The sequence below is a fragment of the Sapajus apella genome, unplaced genomic scaffold, assembly GCF_009761245.1.
Source record: "Sapajus apella isolate SASKATOON/1434 unplaced genomic scaffold, GSC_monkey_1.0 scaffold47, whole genome shotgun sequence".
Classification (NCBI taxonomy): Eukaryota; Metazoa; Chordata; class Mammalia; order Primates; family Cebidae; genus Sapajus; species Sapajus apella.
The window spans coordinates 12,712,474-12,732,949 of record NW_022436987.1 but is presented as its reverse complement, the minus strand read 5'-3'; the positions used below and the strand labels follow the sequence as shown (position 1 = coordinate 12,732,949).

The 20,476-nt window shown below is 53.7% G+C and overlaps 1 protein-coding gene across 1 annotated transcript in view; it reads right to left on the bottom strand.

Annotated features, from left to right (window-relative positions):
- OTOG (otogelin) overlaps window positions 1–20,476 on the bottom strand; it is a 103,587-nt gene that overhangs the window by 35,118 nt on the left and 47,993 nt on the right. The window contains exons 25-38 of the mRNA XM_032240888.1: window positions 19,442–19,580; window positions 17,653–17,787; window positions 17,222–17,368; window positions 16,800–16,919; window positions 14,879–14,995; window positions 14,019–14,175; window positions 11,340–11,366; window positions 8,693–8,860; window positions 7,150–7,428; window positions 5,021–5,138; window positions 4,230–4,309; window positions 2,001–3,778; window positions 1,088–1,256; window positions 571–716 (exon numbers count right to left, since the gene is read on the bottom strand). Coding sequence (XP_032096779.1) covers window positions 571–716; window positions 1,088–1,256; window positions 2,001–3,778; window positions 4,230–4,309; window positions 5,021–5,138; window positions 7,150–7,428; window positions 8,693–8,860; window positions 11,340–11,366; window positions 14,019–14,175; window positions 14,879–14,995; window positions 16,800–16,919; window positions 17,222–17,368; window positions 17,653–17,787; window positions 19,442–19,580 — 3,580 coding nt within the window. The remainder of the gene's footprint in view (window positions 1–570; window positions 717–1,087; window positions 1,257–2,000; window positions 3,779–4,229; window positions 4,310–5,020; window positions 5,139–7,149; window positions 7,429–8,692; window positions 8,861–11,339; window positions 11,367–14,018; window positions 14,176–14,878; window positions 14,996–16,799; window positions 16,920–17,221; window positions 17,369–17,652; window positions 17,788–19,441; window positions 19,581–20,476) is intronic.

Below are 20,476 nucleotides of genomic sequence, written 5' to 3'. Positions count from 1 at the left end.
AGGGGGGAAGGGGGAAAGGGGGGAAGGGGGAAAGGGGGGAAGGGGGGAAGGAGGGAAGGAGGGAAGGAGGGAAGGGGAAAGGGGGAAAAGAGGAAAGGAGGGAAAGAGGGAAGGAGGGAAGGCAGGAAGGAGGGAAGGAGGGAAGGAGGGAAGGAGGGAAGGAGAGAAGGGGGGAAGAGAAAGAAGCTGCCTGCTTCCACCTGGCTTATGGGGACATCCTAGTAGGAGATCCCCTGCAGCCAGCACCCAAGACCTCGGGCCACACCCTTGGTGTGACATCCCAGGTCCTTTGCACTTCATGCAATCCCTCCTACGTGGCAGGAAGTTGACACAAGCTGGGAATGGCACAGGCTGGGGCCAGGAGGTGGTGTACTCCACTCAATTCTTTCCCCAGTCTCCCAGGGAGCCATCACCTGGGAGGCCTTGCCCATTCTAAGAGACTCCTGGAGACAGAGGGAGCTCTGGGGAACTCCCACATCTGTCCTCGCCACCCTGGCTCACTGCTCCATCTCCCTCTTATCCTAGTCCAGTTCCTAGTCCCCTGCAGGGTGAGAGGCATGGGGCAGGCACCAGGTTGGCACTTTTGCAGTCCAGGACGTGGACAGTGACCATTTCATCTGGGCTCTGGCTGAGGATGTAGATGGCCTCCTTGAACAGAGCTACATGGCTTCCATCGAAGGTCACGAAGCTAAGGTCTGGGAAGATTGAGCACCGACCTGGGAGGGGGCACAGCACAAGAAGAACCGGTGGATGCCTCCAAGACCAACGCCTCCAAGACTAGCAAGATGGGGCAGGTGCCTGGGCCCCTTCCTGGATGATTCAGAGCCCTGGGGTCTGGAAGGTGGCTCAGAGGAGGCATCACACAGATCAGAGGTCCCAAGCATAGGAAATCTGCCAGCTCGGGCTCCCACAGGAGTCCTCAGCCACGGCCAGGAGGGGAGTCTGCGGCACACAGATCAGGGGGAGGGGAGGCTGGGGCACATAGATCGGGGGAGGGGAGTCTGGGGCACACAGATCAGGGGTGGCGGTCATGCTTGGGTAAGGATACAGTGAGGATGCCGGAGGCTCTGCTGACCCCATGACTCACAGGCGCACTCCCAGAGTGGGCAGCAGCGGTCCCCACCCACCCGCACGGCGAGGCCCAGGATCCCACAGCGAGGGGGAGCAGCGCCCTGGGGACAGTGCTGGGATTGATTCACACGGATCAGCTGTCCTTCCAGGCAGATGTGGCGGACGCAGTCCTGCTCGGCGATTGGCTGGGCACAGAGTGGAGGATGTATGAGTGCCCATCAAGGAGCCACAGCCCACCCCACCCCGCAAGCCCTGAGGGCACCAGATCCTTCCCACATGCAGGTCCTAGCAGGGCAGAGGACCTCTGGGGAACAATGCCTCCACCTTCCACCCAGCAACAAGCCATCTGGGGCCTGGCACTGTGCTTAGTGTGAGCTTGGGGGTCAGGGACTGATTCCCTGAGACCTCTGCAGATCTGCCTGACCTTTGCTGAGAGGTCTGGGTACACAAGCATGTGTACACACTAGCTCACACTCACAGAAACCCTAGCATATTTGCACAAGCCAGTGCATGCACGCACGCAGTTTCTCACAAAGCTGCACATGAGGGTGTCTCAAACACCACACATCTCACACACAAGAACACATGCAGATGCATGAGCGCTTATGCCATGTCACACATGTGAACACAAATGCACAGAGCAGAGCAGTCTCACACAGGCACACAGGCACAAAAGGCACACACCAGCATACCCACAATGTCACCTGGGCACCACACTAGGCCATCCAATCAGCTCTCCAGGGCCTAGATGGGCAAGGCGGAAACCTGGTATGGTATAAGGGGCCAACGGGAGACTGGAGAATTTTTCAGGGACCTGGAGCTTGGGGCAGGAATGAGGAAAGCGACTAAAAGTCCATCTAGCAGGGAAGAGGGAAGGGATAAAGGGAAGGGGCACATACAGGTGGCCAGAACCCTGACAAATCACTCACGACGCAGGTGGTGGATGCATTGCCCTCAGTGGTGGTTGCCAAGGCCTCTGCCAAACCCTCCACGATGCTCTGGGCTGGGGCTGAGCGCCCAGATGTTTCTGTGGTGGCCTTGTCCACAGGCTCTGCTGGGGGGTGAGCCCCTGCCGAGGTTCCGTGGGCCTCAGCCAGCTGAGGCAACAGAACCAGCGCGCTCTCTCGGGAGGCTGTCCTAGCTGAGACAGGGCTCAGGGGATAGGATGTGGGCACTGGCAGAGCTGTGCCTGCCTGGGGTCCCTCGGGTTCAGTCACCAAGGGAGCAAGAGGGTGGCTCACAGCAGGCATGAGCTCTGTGGGCCCACCCTGGGCAGAGCCATAGATGGAGGTGGGTGGAGACACTTGCTTGGACAGGATGGCCACCTTCCCTGTGGTGCTCTTTCGCGGGGCAACAGACAGCATGGAGGCCACGCCCTCAGCCACAGCCAGGGCTCCAGAGGTTGGCAAGGTGGCTCCCAGCAGCAGGCCTGGAGCTGTGCCTGCTGCCAGGGGTGCTGTGTGGGCAGGTGGGTGTGTCTGGGCCACTGCAGTTGGAGTGAGAGGCAGTGCTGGGCTAAACGTCTGAGCAGCCAGAGTCGTGGCCAAAGCGAGTGATGTGGCCTGTGGCTGGAGAGGAGTGGTGATGGCAGAGTCTTTGGGGCCAGGTGTGGCCACTGGGGCAGATGTGCCCACCTTGGCCAGGGGCAGGCTGGTGTCAGGAGGCAGGCCAGAGAGGAGCTGGGAGGGACGAGTTGATTCAAGGGATACCAAGGGTGTGGCTCCCAGCCCATGAGTGACTGTTGACAGGCTGGCGGCAGCTGGGGACAGAGCTGGAGGCCTGGTGGCTGTGGCAGTATGCTGGGCTGGGCGGGGCAGTGCAGTGGGGAGTGGGTGTGGCTGTGGGGAGGCAGGCAAGCCCGTGGGCTGGCTGTACCCCGCTTCGCCCTTCTCTGTGGACAGCTCCAGCTCCACGCTGCTGGTTGCAAGGGGACTGATGGGAACCTGCTCTGCTGCTGTGCTAGCCATGGTTAGGAAGCTGCTGGGACTTGAAGCACTCTGGGTCTGGGTGGGCTGGGGGACCCCTGTCCTGCTTATGACCTTAGTTACTTCAGGTGTCAGCACAGCCTTGTGGGATCCCAAGGAGGTGGGGGACCTGGAGATCGCTCCAGGGGAGGCCGCGGGTCTGGAGGAGGGACTTGCTGTCAAGGAGGGCTGTAGGGGTGTCGTCCTAACAGGCAAGGAGCCCTGGCCTGGGACTGTCACAGCCTTGGTCATGAGCGGGAATCGAGGGGCAGGGGGCGACCGGGAGGAGACTGTGATGTTGGGGCTTTCTGCAAAGATCACAGTCACCCTTGTCGTCTCCATGGCACCCAACACCATGCCAGGTGTGGGTGTCTGCAGTGCAGTGGGTAGGGATGAGGACTCTGGGATGCGGGGGATGGCCAGGAGGCTGGCAGTCACTCCCTTGCTGGCTGGGGCTTCTGTGGGGTGGGCAGGGAGTTGAGATGCAGTGAGCCCCAGAGGCTGCTGCAGAGTGGACTGGGTGGCACCTGGAGACCCCACTAGCTCCTCAGTGGCTTCCACTGGTGGGTTCAGGGCTGTGGTGAGCGGGGCGGCTGGGGTGAGGGCCGGCCTGTGGGTGGGGGTCCTGGGGCTTTCCTGTGGCAGCTGCGGCTCCTCATCACCAGAAGCGGGCAGCCCTTGACTGGGAGGGAGGGTCTCATTGCCAAGGGCCTCTGTGGGAATCCAAACTGCTGGCTCCACGCCTATGGGGACAAGAGAAGAGGCTCAGAAGGTAGGGTGACTGCCACTCAAAGGTGGGGGTCATTGCTGTTCAGGGCTATAGGGTGGGGATTGAGGACTGGCACCCTTGGGGATGGGGTGAGGGCAGCTTCTGATGGCCAGGAGAAGTCAGCAGGTCAGGACTCTGCCCCAGACCTCAGTCCCTGACCTCAGAGCCAGGAGACCTCAGATCTAAGCCTGACTGCACCACCTTCTCACCATGTGACCCCACTCTGGGCCTCATTTTCCCTCTCTGTGAAATGAGGCAAATAGACCAGATGAAGCCTGTGCCTCTGGTGCCTGTGACTCTTTCCAGAGGTCCCTGTGCTGATCTTGCTTCTCTGGGACCTGGGAGCTTTGGGGCATGACTATTTAATGTGACCCTAGGGACTTAGAGGAAACCCAAGGGGGGGACGAGAAGTCCCAGCCACTTACAATCCTCCAAGTAGACACATCTCTGTGTGACTTCATCCAGGACCTTGGGAGTGGGGCACACAGGGACACAGCCTTCTACCCTGAGGACAGAGCAGAAAGCAAGTTAGTGGCCTGAAATACAGGGAAGGCCGCCTCCTTTTCCCTTGATTGAGCACAGGCCTTATCCTTTCTTATGACACACGTGTGTGTGCACACGTGCTTATTATGTGTACAGACACACGACCCTCCGTAGCGATGCTGTCACATGTGTACAGGCGCACACACACCCAAATATGTAGGCGGCACACTCTACACACTCCTACCCCTCAGACCGAGAGGGAAACACACACACAAGCAAGGTGCATTTGTGCACACACACTTGTGAACATGTTCACATGTGTCTGCCTGGACGCATTCTCATGTGGCCCAACATACCCCCTCCAACCCTGTGGAAGTCCAAAATTTTTACACATTCATACGTACACATCCACAGAAGCTGCCACAAACATCAGTGTATATGCCCTCACACACACACACAGCTGCACACAACACCTGCATTCATGCAGCTGTGTACAGCGAATGCACAGTTGTAACACCTTGCTCACAAACACACATGAGGCTCTGCTGCATGCACATCATGCACAAATAGAGACTCACATATGCTCACACATGTGCACATATAGAAAGACACAGTCACCCTGGTACACACATCCCCATACACTCAACATACGAAACATTCATACACAAATGTATGTGAGTGCACACACACACTGGCGCACACACCTTGACTCCCACAGTCCCTGACGCCTCACCTGGGTACGTCCCGGCAGCTGACTGCCCGTGGGTCCCTGCAGGTTTGGAAGCAGGGGCTGGCACAGGCATCGTAGCGCCACTCACAGATGGGGTAGGCAGCCCCCGAGGGCTTGGCATCTAAAAAGCAAGATGGGGCAGCAACTCGGGGGCAGGTGCAGACACAGGAGTCCCAGAGCTCAGCCCTGTCCCCCCATCCTGTGGAGGGGACAAATGGACCCATTCAGGGAAAGTGAAGGGGGAAAACACCACGCTAAGGAGAAAACTGCGTTCGTGGTGGTTGGGGTGAGTGCCTGGGCGACCCTGGGGATAGGGCTCTGGGAGCTAAATGCAGGACCGAGGACAGGGAAGCTCCGGCCGAGGCTTCGATGGATGGCCAAAGAAGGGGCCTGGAACCCCCATCTCTTCCTTGGGCTACCCTGCCACCCACCCTGCCCCTCTGGGACCCTGGTGCTTAGGCTTGCTGTGTACCCTGGGACACAGTAACCTCCTCACCCTCCCTCTAGCAGGGCCATTGCAGACCTCTACGGAGGCAAGAGGCTCTCCTTTGCAGGGTGAGGGAGACGTTGGGAGATCCCTCCCCTCTAGCCCAAGGCCTTCCTGGGCACCTGGCCCCACAGAGACAAGGGAGGTATTCTTCCCCAGGCTCAGCCCTCTCTGTTCCCAGAGGACACCCTGAAGAGCCTCTCAGGGCCTAAGGAAAGAACGGGTGCAGGTCGTGTGAGCACCACCCTCACTGCTCCAGGTGGCTGGGGCTAGCTCTTAAACAGCACCGGGGGCTACCTGAAACATTTTACATGTATTTTCTCATTCAGCCTTACCAATGTCCTACGAAGCAGGCGCTAGTATCACCCCTACTTTAGAGAGAAGGAAACCCAGGCACAGATGATGCTGGGAAAATGAAAGGTTTTCAGGGAAGATGTTCTCAAAAGAGGCCCTGTGGCAGGCACCTTGATAAATGAGGGAATAGTCTGCAGCCTATGGGGGGCTTGGAGGCAGACAAGTAGACACCAGACTACCTCGGCACGAGTGGCCAGTTCTAGACACACAGCTGGGCAGGGAGGTGTGGGCAGGCTCCGAGGCAGGCTCCAGGGAGCAGCCCCACCCTGGCAGCCCCTCCAGACATCCTAATCCGTACACTGCTGCCAGCTATGAAGGAACCTGCTTTTCCAAAAGCCTAGAGAGCAGAACTTACAGCTGGGGAGGACCTACTATGTGCCAGGCCAAGGGCAAAGCCTGGGAGACACAGCCAGTCCTCATAGCACACTCCCAAGACAAACATCCCCATTTCACAGATGAAGAAACCGAGTCAAGATGGGGGCTCTCCTCTAAGTGTCTAAGACCAGGGTCAGGATTCGAACCCAAGGCTGTCCAGTTTCAAAGCCTGGGCTCATGCCATTCTGCCCTAGGGTCTTCTGGAGAGGGATACAGGTATTCCTATCATTAGCGAGTCTGGTCATCATGGCCAGTGATAAATCTGTCCCATGTCAAGTTCCAGGGAGGACTCGATAACTGGCCGCGGAATGGAAGAACGAGCTCACCCAGCCCTGGCTTGGGTGTGGTGGGTGATGAAATGAAGAGGCTGGCTGAAGAGACACATTTACATGTGTGTATATGCAAGTGGATCCGTCCACAGACACAAATACCCCCTCTTGGCCTTGGTGGAAGGTCGGGGAGTTGCCCCATTCCTGTCCACAGGCTTGAGCCTTCCATCGAGAGATGAGGCTGCTGGTCCCCAGACCTGTGTCCCATGTAGCAGTTTGAACTCATGGGGCAGGCATGTGACCCCATCAGCAAGAAAACAGCCAGCAGCCACGCACACTGCAGCCAGGATCATGTCTCCCCCACTTCCACAAAGGCTACTGTGTTTTCAGACCGTGTAATTGGCCTGTGGCAGTTGGCAGGACTCGGGAAATTGACTGGACCCCAAGCCACACTGCTCATGACTCCCTAGGCCGTCAATGTGAAGGCTGGGCCACCTCTCAACTCAGGGTGGCACCGTGTGGCCCCCTGTGCCAGGAGGAGGATTCTGCCTCTTGGGGTCAATTGGAAGGGTGAGGTGGGGAAAGGGCAGGGAGAGCAGTGGGCTGAGAGGGCCAAGGGGCCTAGAGCAATGGCAGAGGTCACCTACCCAGAAGGCGGAAGAGGGTGCCCCGGCGGAACACCTCCGTGTGCTCATACAGCCGCAGGGACAGCACCAGGCCCGACGCATAGAGGAAGGAGCCGGGCTTGGCCAGGGACTCCAGGGCCACCAGGCCTGCCTGCCACATCCCCCGGTGCAGCGAGAAGGAGGCACGCTGTTGGAAGGCGTCGCGGCCCTGCCACTTAGCCAGCTCCAGAGACCCGTTGGCTGTGACGTGCAGGAAGAAGTTGGGTCTGTCTGCTGCCTCCAGGGACACCACATCTGGGTCTGCAGAAAGCCACATGGGGAGAGTCAGTGCAGGGAGAGGTCCAGACTGGGTGGGCTTCAGGACAGCATCCTGGCACACATCTGCTCTCTCAATGACTTCAGACAGCAGCACACGTGCAGACCAGCAGGGCCCTGCCTGCTGGCTGCCCCTCTGCTCACACCATCCCCACCTGAGGGCGAGCAGACGCTTAGAGACCCAACTGCTGAGACTCAGGAAAGTAGCTGAACTATCTCCTTCCCTCCCCCTTGTACCCCTCTTTTCATTCTTCCCTCCTCCCACAAACACGTTTGAGTGCCCTCAATGTGCCAGGCGCTATTCTAAACACCCAGGATCCAGCAGTGAATACAACAGAGGCAGCTGCCCTGATGGGGCTGCATTGCATTGGATGTGCGGGGCAGGCTGGCTCCTCACTCCCAGGCCTCCTCTTGTGGCAACTCGATTCTGCCAAGTACCACCTACTTCCCCCAGGCTCACACCACCATGGACATCACCCATAGCTGGGGGTGTTGGCAGTGCCTGGGGCTGGGCAGGAGCCAGGATGTTCCTCCCCTCCTCAAAGCTCTTCCATGGCTCCCCACTGCCCTCAGGATAAAGTCCCAACTCCTGAGCTTAGCTTACCAAGTAAGTAAGTTCTCCTTGCTGACTCCTTCTCACCCTCAAGGGAACATCCCCTATTTTAAGAAGCCTCTCCTGACTCTAAGACTGAGTGGGGGCCCTCCCCAGTGTTCTCATAGGTGCTGTGACTGCCTTTGGGCCTGTTTGTCTCCCCGGATGGGACTGTGGACTTCTGATGGGCGGGACTGTGTCTCTTGTATCCCTGATTTCCCAGTACCCAGCTCTGTGCTTGGCATGGGATTAGGGCTCAGTGAAAAGAAGGGAGGCAAGAAGAGAGATGGAGGGAGAAAGGAAGGAGAGGAAGAATGGAGAGAGGGAGGGAGGGTGAGAGAGGAAGACAGGAAGGAGGAGGAGGAGCATGAAGAGGGAGAGCTGCCACTTGCTTTTCTGGAACGCAGCTATTGCATACAGCAAGGTATAGAGACACGCCTGTGCCTTGGACGCATGGTGTTTAGGGGAGCAGGTGGAGAGTGTTTCTGCAGCAGATAAGAAGCTGACCCTGAAGCACCATCTCAACTGGGAAAGGGCCACTTGCTGGAGCTCCCATTTCTCTGGCCACTACAGATACTTACCGCCTCAGTACCCTCCCCTCCTCCAGCACCCTCCTCCCTCCCAGAAGAGCTGAAGTGGGACTGGGGTGGGCCTTACCATGGGCCTTGGGCTTGTACAGAGCAGCTGTCAGCAGGAAGCTCACAATGTCCCCTGGCGCCACATCCTCCGTCCTCACTAGGACTATGTCATCGCCCACTGCCTTCATGGCCACTAGGGCACCAGCGGCTGCCAAGCTGGACAGCTGGTAGGGGCCCTTACCTAGCACTGGAGAGAAGGAGCCCATCAGCAGCCTGGCCTCCCTGGCCTGCCCGCCACCCCTACCTCCTGCCCCACCCCTTGGCAGCAGTGCGGTGGGAGGGGAGGCTATGAAGGAGGAACTCTTGATGGCTTCCTTCATCCCAGGTCCCAGAGACCTTGATGACCCTGAGAAGGAAGGGACGGGATCCCAGGCTGCCAGCCCCGAAAGGAATAGACCCTCTGCACAGTGCCTGAATCACTCACAGGGAGCCGGGGAGAAGGCCATCCACAAGGAGCGCCTGGGCCCCCCGTGTCTCCCCACCGCCTGACACTTCACCATCACAGCCACCTCTGGAAGAAGACATCAGACCTGCTCTCTGCCCACCCCAGGCCTGAGGGACGATAGACATGTTAGTGTTTATCTAATTATTTCAAACACGTGTCACTTTTGAGTCTTTAGAATTCCTGCGGTTGTGAGTATAGGTTGGCAAGGAGCACGGGTTTCCTGGATGATCACTTTGTCAGGGTCTCCCTGCCTCTGCTGTGCCCCTGCCCTCCAAGGCCTCCTCCCTACGGCTGCTGAGCTGCCTTCCCAGCCATGTCCCCTGCTGGGGTGCAGCAATGGCTCTCCATGGCCCTCAGGACAGACTCTGAAGAGCCCAGCTAGAATTCAGGAGCCCTTCAGCCCTCAGTCCCTGCCCTGAGCCCCCAGTGCCCCCACGCCCTGTCTCCTGCCACGCTGAACTTCTCCTGCTCTTCCTGGGAGGAGCAATGGTGCTATTTCCCAGCTCACGTCCCATCACACGGTTCCACCCACTCAGAGTAGTCCTCCCCGTTGTGTGCCTGGCAAACGCCTACTCAACCTCTGGGGCCCAGCTCAAATGTCACCTCCTTGTGAAGCTCTCCCTGCACCCCCTCCTGCAAATGTTGTCCTCGCTCCTCTGCACCCCACCAGCCTGTGGAGCATGGCACACACCAGTCACCACTCTTCTGATGAGGACCTGGATGGGTGGTCCACATCCGTCACCCCCACTAGACGGGAGGCGGGCAGTGCTGTGAGGACCAATGGTTAACATCCGGCTCTCAAAAAATAAAAAGTGGTTTCTAGGGCTTGTGGGTTTCCATGGTGTAAACACTCCCACCAGGGGTCGACTGGAAACTACCAACTGAACGCGGAGTTAGGAGCGCAATGGGTGCTAGAGAGTCAGTGTCAGCCCGCTCCACACGCTGCTGTGGCAGGACTCATGGACCACTGACCTCCCAGCACCCAGCCAGCCTGGACCAGAGGAAATGCTAGTAGAAGAACGGAGCAAGGATGGGTGAGTGGGTGGGTGGGTAGGTGGAGGATGCTAGAAACAGCTTGTCCTTTGCCAGTTACTGCCACCCAAAATGCCATGAAAGAGCGAAAACGGAGCAGCACCGTCTTGCTGAAATGTCTTGCCTGATGTCAGACAGATCCTGTCTGTCCCAGGGACCGCAGTTCCCCCAATGCAGGCTCATTCCTTTAGGGGCTGAAGGTGTGGCACTGTCAAAAGCCCCTGGGGCCTAGCGTTTTGGCAGAACTGCAGTCCCCTGAAGGCTCATCTACACTCTCATCCAGCCCTCATCTCACAGGCCCCCAGATGGTACCCTGTCTCCAGTCGTTCTCTTCCACTTCACCCATTATGCTCTTGCCAGGGTGAGGTTTCTCAAGCCAAGTCTGATAATGCAGGCAACTGAGGACAAAGCCCTGCGTCTCTGCCCACAAAGGCCTGCTCCTGGCAGCACAGTTCCCGGGAGGGTCGGGCATTGGAAGTCAAAGGCCAGCAGCATTGAGGAAAAGATGAGCATCTCACTCCGCCACGGTCTGATCCTGGCCCAAATGGATGAAGCTCCATGCAAAAAAACTACTCCTGGGCAGCCCTTCTCCACCCACCCACCCAACCCCAGTGATTAAATTGATGAATTGGCTCTAAACTGGACATTAACTTCCACTGGGTCTTTGGTTATGACCTGTGTTTTCACCCTTGTTAATCTAGATTTCAGAGCATCTCCCAGTGCCCTGCAACCTTGGCTGAGTTTGAAGATGAATGTGGCAGGCCACATGTCTTGTCCCACCCACCCTCAGAAAGGGCAGTTCGTGTCTGCTTTTGCCAAAAGCAAATCTTCAGGGAACCCAAGGTGACGTTCTGCGGGCCTGATGAGCTAGCTTATGAAGGCGGAGGAGCCAGTGCGTTGGTGTGAAAGGGTTTTTTTTCCTTCCTGGTGGGGCTGCCAGGCCGAGCGGTCCCCAGGAGCCAGCCTGCCTGGGCCCTGCCAGGGGATGCAGGAACGCTGAGGACAGAGGCATAGGATATCCCCGGGTCCTGCACTGTCGGGGCTCTCTCTGCATGATGGGGCCCTCCCAGCTTGGGTCATGGCTTTTCCAGGGCAAGCAGTGCCACGAGATGGCTAATGCTGTGTGGCATCAGGGCGTAGCTGGCAGTGCCTGGGCCTCTGAGGCTCCACATGGGAAGGAGGGACTTACCTTTGTTAAAGAAGTCACAGTCATACGCTGAAAGAGAGAGAACAGAGACTTCCTGAGAGCCAGCCCACAGCCTGGAACAGACAGACAGAGCCAAGGCCCCCAGCACCCCAGCCTCCCTTCATCCCCCAGTGCTGGGCCTGGCCTGCCTTGCACATGCCAAGATTCGGGGATGGTCATGGATGCAGATATCTTAAGTAGGGGAGATAAAATGGCTCCTCTATGGGCAGACAGCACAAGTCTCAAAGACTGGCCCACAGCAGGCACCTCAGCAATGAGTCAAGTAAATAAACAAACAAATGAATGAATGTTGGAAAGAAGTGGGTGTATTTTGTGTGGTGCCAAAGAGCAAGATTAGAACCAAGGAGTGGAGTTTCATTCGGAAATGCTGCGGAAGGCCCCCAGAGGAAGGTAAGCACAAGATGGAGGTTGGTCTTCCAAGAGACTTGGGTGGGAAGGGGACCAGGAGCCCGCAGCACCCCCAGTTTTTTCAAGCCACTTGCACTACAGCGCTGCTTCCACCAGCCAAGCCGTGACAATCTCCTGTAAGCATGAGCTCAGCGCGCCCTCTAGTGGTCAGCATCAGCACCACAGCCTGTTCCCCTGGCCCCTGGGGCGTAGACTCCTCAGTTCACTGGGGTGTGTCTGGGAACTCACAGGAGATCCCTAAAGCCAGCAGCAAAGCCATGAGGAGCCAGGCGATGGACCTAGGATAAAGCTTAGAAGCAGCATGCTTCACACGTAGGCATGATCTGAAGAGAGCCGCCAACTCACTCCACACTCCAGACCACAAGGTCAATGCATCTGGGGTTACCCTCCAGAAAGAGCATAAGGAGTCAGGAGGCAGGCCCGCCGCATGGCTACAGGCTCGTGCCTGCCTCTCCCTCCATCTGCAGACTCGGAAGGCTGAACAAGAAAATTAGAAAATCGCCAAGTTTCTGGCTTCCAGGATGTACCCAGTCAAGGGGAGGTAGTCAAGAAGAGTCATTAAAAAGCCAGCTCTCTAGAGTCAGACCTGAGTTCAAATCTCACTTCCCTCACTCATCAACTGTGCATACTGGACCAAGTTACTGAATGTCAGTGAAACTTAGTGCCTTCCTCTAAAGTGGGACCACTACTAGCATCTGCCCCACAGACCGGCCAGGGCCTGGACCAGGGTAAGGCAGCCTGTTCAACTCGGATGTGAAATTTAAGGGGCTACCAAAAATCTCAGCAATCAAGATAAATACTATTTAATGCAATATTTTTAGGACATCAAAATTAATTCAAAAAATTCATGATGAAAATATCAAAATTTAAAAGCAAAGACAGGATCATTAACAGTGTTCCACTGAGCTCCACTAGAGTCTGAGACAAAAGGAGAAATTCATACTATTGCTCCTTGGATAGTTTGTTCATCACAGTATTTTTGCAGTAATTTTTATTTTAAAGAAATATTACATTAAAATATTATTTATCTTGCTTACTGCATTTTTTGTGCCCCCGAAACCTTGAACTGCAGGTAAGTGCCTCAATCCCCTTCCCCTAGCCTTGAATATTAAATGAAGGGAAGCACATAGGCACAAGTTCTGCACACAGTGGACACTCTGCAAATGTCCTTTGGCTCCACCTTCTTCTTGGGGCATCTTGTCTGGAGGCCCCAGGGCTCAGGACATGCCAGCACCTGGTTATCCGTGAAAAAATGACAACAATCCCCAAATTAGCACAGGGCACTGTGCCAAGTGTTGTACATGCATTGCCTTGTTTAGACCTCACAGCACGCTACAAGGTAGAAGCAGTTATCTTCACTCCTCTATTACAGATGAAGAGACTCAGAGTGTGAGGAATATGTCCCAGGCCAACTGATGGAGCTGGGGTTCGAACTTAGTCTGACCCCAAAGCGCAAGGCTATGTTATGGCCATCGCTCCCCAAAGCAAGGTGCTTGCACAAAGAAAATCCTTTGGTGTGCAGAAATAAATAAAAAATAATCAATGACTAATTTAGACTCCTTTATATTTTCTTTCATCTTTTAAATATTTATTCTTAAATCTGTTCATGTATTTTACATTAATAGTATAACTATGGATGCACATCTATGGGTACATATGTATGTGTGCATATGTATGTACATGAAATGATTTTACTTGATAGGAGTGTGCAGTGAAAAGCATTTGCAGACCACCCTTGCTCTGAAGAAACTAATCATTTGTGCTGCCCCTCATGGGACCTGCAAACCTCAGCTGACAAAGGATTTCTACATTCATCATCCCATTTGGTCCTCAGAATCAACCTGGTGGGGCAGGTCTATTTCTGTTTCTCATACGAGAAAACGGAACCCCAGAGAGGCTGGGTGAATTGTTTGAAGTCACACAGCTTGCGAGTGGCAGCTCTAGGTCTAGGCTCGATTCTTCCAGCAAAGTGGCTAAGAGCACAGGTTTGCACTGGACTCTCTAGGGATGAACCCTGGCTCCACCACTAACCTTGAGCATGTTACTTGATCTCTCTCTAGGCTGTTTCTTCGACTGTAAAATAGGAAATACATAGCCCTGTTTTAAAGGGTAGTTGTAAGAAGTCAACGAATAACATGCCCAAAGCAGTTGGTGCTTGCTACATTCTAAGTACTCAGTAAATGCCAGACAGACTTCCGATGCCTCCAGGGTATGCCCACAGGGGACATTCGGGTGATTGTCTGGGACACTCACGGCAGAGGCGCGGGGTTCGCCAGTCAACAGCCACCCCGTGCTGGCAACACTGATGGGCATAAGCAGAGACGCTGGCACAGAAGCACTCACAGTCACCACCCCGGCTGCAGCCACATGTGTCCGTCAGGCAGTTTGAGTAAAACCAGGTGACATCAACCTGGAGAAGATCAGAAGTCAGATGTCAGAGGACAGATCCCGAATGTCAGATCTGCAGCTTTTCAGCTGAAGGCTCCCAGCACCAACATGAAGGGACCACGGGACACGGTGAACTGTCCTGTCTCATGAGGTGTGAAGGGAGGACAGCCAGCTCCCAAGAAAATGACAACTCCATGGACCAGGCAGATGCCCACTTTTGAGAATCAAGCTCTCTCCTCTCCAGAGTCTGGGCTGTTTGATCCAGGAGCTGAGAGTGGCTGAGCAGGGGTAGAGCCTGCACTGCTCAGCCGGGGCCAGAGACAGCCAAGGCCAATCTGACAGCAGCCTTCAGGTCCTGCAGGGTGCCATGCAATGCTGAGCTCCAGCCTTCTCTGCATGCACTGAGGCAGAACAGGCAATAGGTGGTGCCTCAGCATGAGGGCTTTGGGTCCACTATTTAGAACCTTGTGATAAGAAGGAAGAGCCAGATCAAGATGGGCTTGAAAAGGGTACAAGCTCTGTTTGCCTGGCTGTCTGTGCCTAGTCATCTAGGGAAAAGGACGGACTCATTTGAGCCGGCTGGAGGCAAGGGAATGGCAGATCTGGGCAGATTTTTCCTGTAGATCTGAGCTGTCCCTTCTGAGACATAGGGGAGTCTGAGAGCTGAAAGGATCCCAGGAGAGTGGAGGGGGGCTTGGGAGGGGCCGAGGCTGGGGTCCACTCACCACCGGGTGGCAGATCTCAAACACCTCACTGAGCAGGATGCTGCACTCCTTCTTGGCAAATGGTTCTCGGAGAGGATTCAAGACACACGTATCCCGAGGATCAAGGGTGTCTGGGCACTAAGGGGCAAAGGCAGGCCTGTTGACCTCCCTACTTGCCGAATGCCTGTTGCCTGACGGGACAGACAGATTTTAGGGTAGCCGCCATGATGCTTGCCTCCTGATATTCATGTCCTTGTAAAATCCCCTCCCCTTGAGTGTGGAAGGGAGCTATGCCTTGCCTCAAACCAACAGAAGAGGGCCCAGGTGATGGGATGGTTGTAGCCATGTGTATGTGATTACATGATTCCCAACATGAGATCCCAGAGCCCATCTTGCTGGAGTCTCTCCCTTACTGGCTGTTGGGGTACCCCACATGGTAGGAAGTGTCAGTGGTCTCTTGGAGCTGAGTGTGGTCTCTTGCCAAAAACTGGCCAAAAAAAATTGAAAGCTCTCAGTCCTACAATTGCAAGGAGCTGAATGTGACCAACAACCATGTGAGCAAGTGGGGAGGCAACTCCTTCCCCAGTGGAGCCTCCGTGAGAGCCTAGCCCTGGCTGACACCTTGACTGCAGGCTTGTGAGACACTAAGCAGAGAACCAAGTCAGGCCATGCCCTGACTCCCGGCCCACAGAAACTGAGATAATATATGTGTGTTATTTAATGCCACTAAGTCTTATAAAATTGTTGCTTTGCAGTGGATAACTAAGACAGATTTTTTCAATGACTGCTGAATCTCCTTTCTTAGACTACATTTTCACTGGAGAGCTCCATGGTATGCCCAATGGGATTAGCAAGAGAGAAATATGATGTATATGGGGGTGTGGGGACAACAAGGGTTAGTCACCTACTGAGCTTCTCTAAAATGGGGGTGGGTTAGGGCACACTTTTCAGAGGCTGTGGGAACAGCCTTGTCCCACCTGGAGCAGTTATGCCCAACTGCTCCCCCTACTCCCGTCTACATAGGCTCATCTCCGTGTACTTCCCAGAAGGGCATTAAGATCACTAAGTCTAAGAAAGGCAAATATGTAGTACTCATATCACCACTGTCCACTGCTGCTCCTATGGCAGACATAAATAATCGATCACAGTCCTTCTTCCAGCTGAGCTTGACACAGATCTTGGATATTTCTCAACATAGCTCCCCAGCAGCCTCTTTTGGCCAATCAGAGTTGTCATATGAAGTGAAATCTATTCATCATCCTTCTCTTGGCCCAGTCCCTCTCTTCACAGAGGATTGCAGAGATGGGACTTACTCAAAGTCATCCAGAAAGTCAATGGATGACTCAAGACAAGAACCTAGGTCTCCTGCTCTCAACTCAGTGTTTCCCCCACAGGTCGCAGCTTGGCAGCCTCAGTTAGACATCTCTCAAGACTGTCCTTTGGGGCAGCCTCCTCATTTCTGCCTCTGCTAGTGCTGCCCTTCCTCTCAGAGAACTTCTCTCTGATATATTCATCAATTTAAGCATGGCCCAGACTTTAAGTGCCAGCATCAGTCTCACCTCCTTCAGGAAGACTTCCCTGATTGCCTCAAACCACCTCAGTCTCTCTTGGTTTCTTCTCTGTGCCAGACCTAGTGCCAGGCACTGGAGGGCATCAGTGATGAGTGACCATCTCTCCTGAAACAGACTTTATCACCTTCCCAATTCCCCACCACCCTACCAGCACTTGGTCCAGGGTAGGGTTGACAGCTGGATTTGTGAGACAAGAGGCTGCATGATCTTCAGGCCACAGGACAGAGTCTGGGGCTAGGGATGCAGTCAAAGTCTGAGAGCATTGCAGGAGAAGCCTCACAACAGCATCCCTCTTCTCTGACCTGGGGCCAGTCCAGTGCTGATGGTGCCCATCTGAGTGAGGGGCATGAGCCAGCCTGGAGAGGCCTTACCTCAACTGCAGCCCAACTGCTGCCAAACTCCTGGGGGTTAGTCAACTCCAGGTTCTCCGGGGTCCTCATCTCATTGATGGTTTTTAAGTCAAAGTTCCCACAGAGGCCCGCCAGCTGGCCCTGAAAGGAGAGAGGACACCATGGTCAGATGCAAACATGCCAGGAGATGAGCCACAGGCAGAGGTGTCTCCATGAGCCCAGGGGTCTATCATTGACACAGAAACCACTGCTGAAGTCGCAGTTTGAAGAAGGATGGGGCAATGCCAGAGGAGAAGAGGCCCGGAGCAGCGTGGAGGGGAGGACAGAGGCATGCTCTTCTCGGCTCCTCAGGGAGGGTACAGCTCACCCAAGGACAGCTAGGGCTTGGCTCAACCCCAGGCAGGGGCAGAGGATCCCATGAGGGTCACTGCTTATATGAGTACCTGCCACTGAGGCCCAGCCTGGACGTGCACTGTGGTTCTCTGGTCCCACAAGAGGGTGATGTGCTCCCGTGGGAAATGCACCAGTGTGAAAAATCCTGCTCGCCACGTGTGGACCTCCTGCTTGTCATCCAGGAAACTCTCTGGACTCTAGAGGGACAGAGATGGTCAGTATCTCAGTACCCAAGTGCCCCCCAGTGCCCAGGTCAGCTATGCCTGCAGCCAGGTTCTCACCAACACCTCTGTCTCCCTCATATCCTGACACTGGCCTCTGTGTTTCTGACCCCAGCCAAGGAATTCAGTCTGGGCTTCTAACTCAGTGGCTCTCCAAGAGAAACTGCTGTGGTAAGGAAGCCAGGCCTCAGCCCTCTTCTGCCCCAACCCCTGGTAACCTGTAAATTGTCTACACAACCATCACAGGTACTGAGCCTTACAGGATTTCCGGAGTCATCATCAAAGACAATGAGTGAGTTCCCAACGTTGATGGAAATACATTTCCTGCAGATCATGCCAGAGCTGTAGCAGTTCACATTCTCTACCATCACAGAGAAGCCGAAATCTGATGTGCTCTGAGGAGAAAATAAGTGAGTCCAATAAAACAAGAGAGAAAAGAGATCCTGCCGAGAGGCACACAGGTGGAGGAACATGCACTTCCGAGTGGCTTTCAATCCACTTCTACTTTGTATTAGCTGAGCTGTGTGACTTTGGGCAACTTCTGTTCCCTGAAGCTGTTCTGGTTTTGGTTGCCTAGTGCAGTGTTTAGCATGTAGTGACTCCCCAAAATAGCTGAGAAATTAATGTATTAATAATACATTCATTTATTATTCAATAAATTCAATAATATAATGAGGGATTATTGTGTTGATAGAGTTTGGGGAAGAGTACTGTCTCACATACATTCTTGACACTAGGGTAAGCTTTTTGGAGGGCAATTTGCTGGCATTGAGTATTCTAAATGCACATAGCTTTTTATACAGCAATTCCACTTCTAAGAACCTGGGGATACATCCACACAGGTATTCACTGCAGCATTTAAATATTGGTAACAACCTAAATGTCCATCAATGGGAAAAAATAAAACAAACTAGAGGACATTAATTATGTAGAATTCTACACAGCTGTTCAAAAGAAAAAAGTATGCACTGACTATATAAAATCAAGTCAAGGTATCCTAGTAAATGAAGAAAGCACATTGTAGAATATTATTCATATAAACTAAACAAAGTGTGTGTGAGTGTGTGTGTGTGTGTGTGTGACCACGTCTCACGGAAACATGATCTTGCAGGATTCATCCCTGACTGTTTGGAGTGGCTATTCAACAGGAGACAGGAACAGAAGAGGTGGGAAGGGGAATATTTGTTTTTAATATACACTTGTATAATATTTTAAATGTTGGTGAAGAGCATGCATTAACCTTTAAAACTCTTTAAATAAAATGAGGTCAGTAATCTTTATCTTGTAGAGCTACTGCAATTATGTGAAAGATCCCAGTATAGTGCCTGCCCTATAGGTAAGATTTCTTCCATAAAAGGTTTTATTAGTATTATTTGTTATTTTTATTATTGGTGTTACTCTTATTAAGAGATAGGAGTGTCTGTGACACTCCTCCACCATGTCGGTGCACATTCCTCCTGGGGGAGGGATCCCACCCTCACTGTGCCCCCATATCACCAGTTTTCTTCCTTCAGGTGAGCTGAAAACTAAAACCTGTGACTCATTTAAGCACACCACCTCTCCAGTCAGATTTCTTGGTCAAACTTGACCCCAGCTCTACCACTGACTGCTGTGTGACTTGGGCATGTTACCTAACTTCCCTTAGCCTGAGTTGTTACATCTATAACATGGGATTCATAAACTCTACCTTGTAGAGCTGCTGTGATATTTAAGTGAAATAATCCACAAAATATGGCTCAACAGACTCCTAGGTATATAACAAAAGCTCAGAAAGCATTAGCTCTTGCCAGTATAGGCAGAAAAAAAGCATTGGGACCCAATAGAACAAGGTTATAACAGTGAGCAGACAGGCAGTGCAGTATCTCAGGACTGGTGAGCTCCGTCCAGCCCTGAGTTTGTGTCTCAGCACTTCTTCCAGTCTCTAGACAGCCCCACCTCAGGGCTTAGATCCCCGACCACCCAATTCTGCAGCAGACTGCAGTCCAGAGCACCAGCATGCCCTGACAGGTCCACATGGAGCCAGCCGGGCAGACACATCCTGGAACTCACCTTGACCAGGTGCACTTTGCATGCCCCCACGAAGTCAAACGGGAGCCCATCAAACGTGCGGTAATGCCGGTCTCCATAGGCAGTGCAGGTGGAGGCGCAAGGATGGAGGGTGCACTGGAATGAACCCCGCTGGCACACACTGAAACGCACACACCCACCCCATATCTGAATACTCACGACAGGGCCATTGCCTATTTAATGCATGCACACCGTGTCCCTACACTAAGGGGTCAACAAACATCATCGACCTCTAACAGGAGCCTGGAGGGCAGGATTGTGATTCCATGCAGGAGACACCAGGACTCAGAGGGCTATGAGACACAGCCAATAAACAATGGACCTGATGTTTAACACAGATCTATTTAACTCCAAAGTCCATACTCCCTTTACCAGTCTGTTCATTCACTTATTCATTCATTCAACAAACATTATTAGGTGCCTACCATATCCCAGGCATTATTCCAAAATTTTGAGATACATCAGTGAATAAAACAGAAAAAAAAAAAAAAAAAAAAAAAACTCTGCCTCTGTGAAATGCTTACTCTAGAGGCAGAAGATATATACTAAACAAAAAATAATAAGGCAGAGCGACTATGTACTATAGTGAGTTAGAAGGCAATGAGTATTATGGGGGAGCAGGATACAGGGCACTGGGAATACTGGTGGAGTGGGCTATAATTTTAAATTGGGTGGTTGGGGCATGTGTGAGTAGAGAGTTAAAGGAGGTGACAGAGTTAGCTCTGTGGGTATTCCAGGCAAATGGTACAGTCTCTCCAAAGGCCCTGGGAACACCCAGGAGACAAGATGGTTAGAATGGAGAGTGCAAGGGCAAGAGAGTAGAAGAGGAATTCAGAGGGGCCGTGGAGGGTCAGATGACATGGGTCCAATAAGGCCACTGTAGGAAGGCTAGCGCCTGCTAGGAATGAGGGAGGGAGGCACTGGAAGACTTGATCATGGGAATGACATGATGTGATTTATGTTCCACTCTGGCTGCCACACTGAGCCTAAGCTCAAGGGGGTCAATGGGAAGCAGAA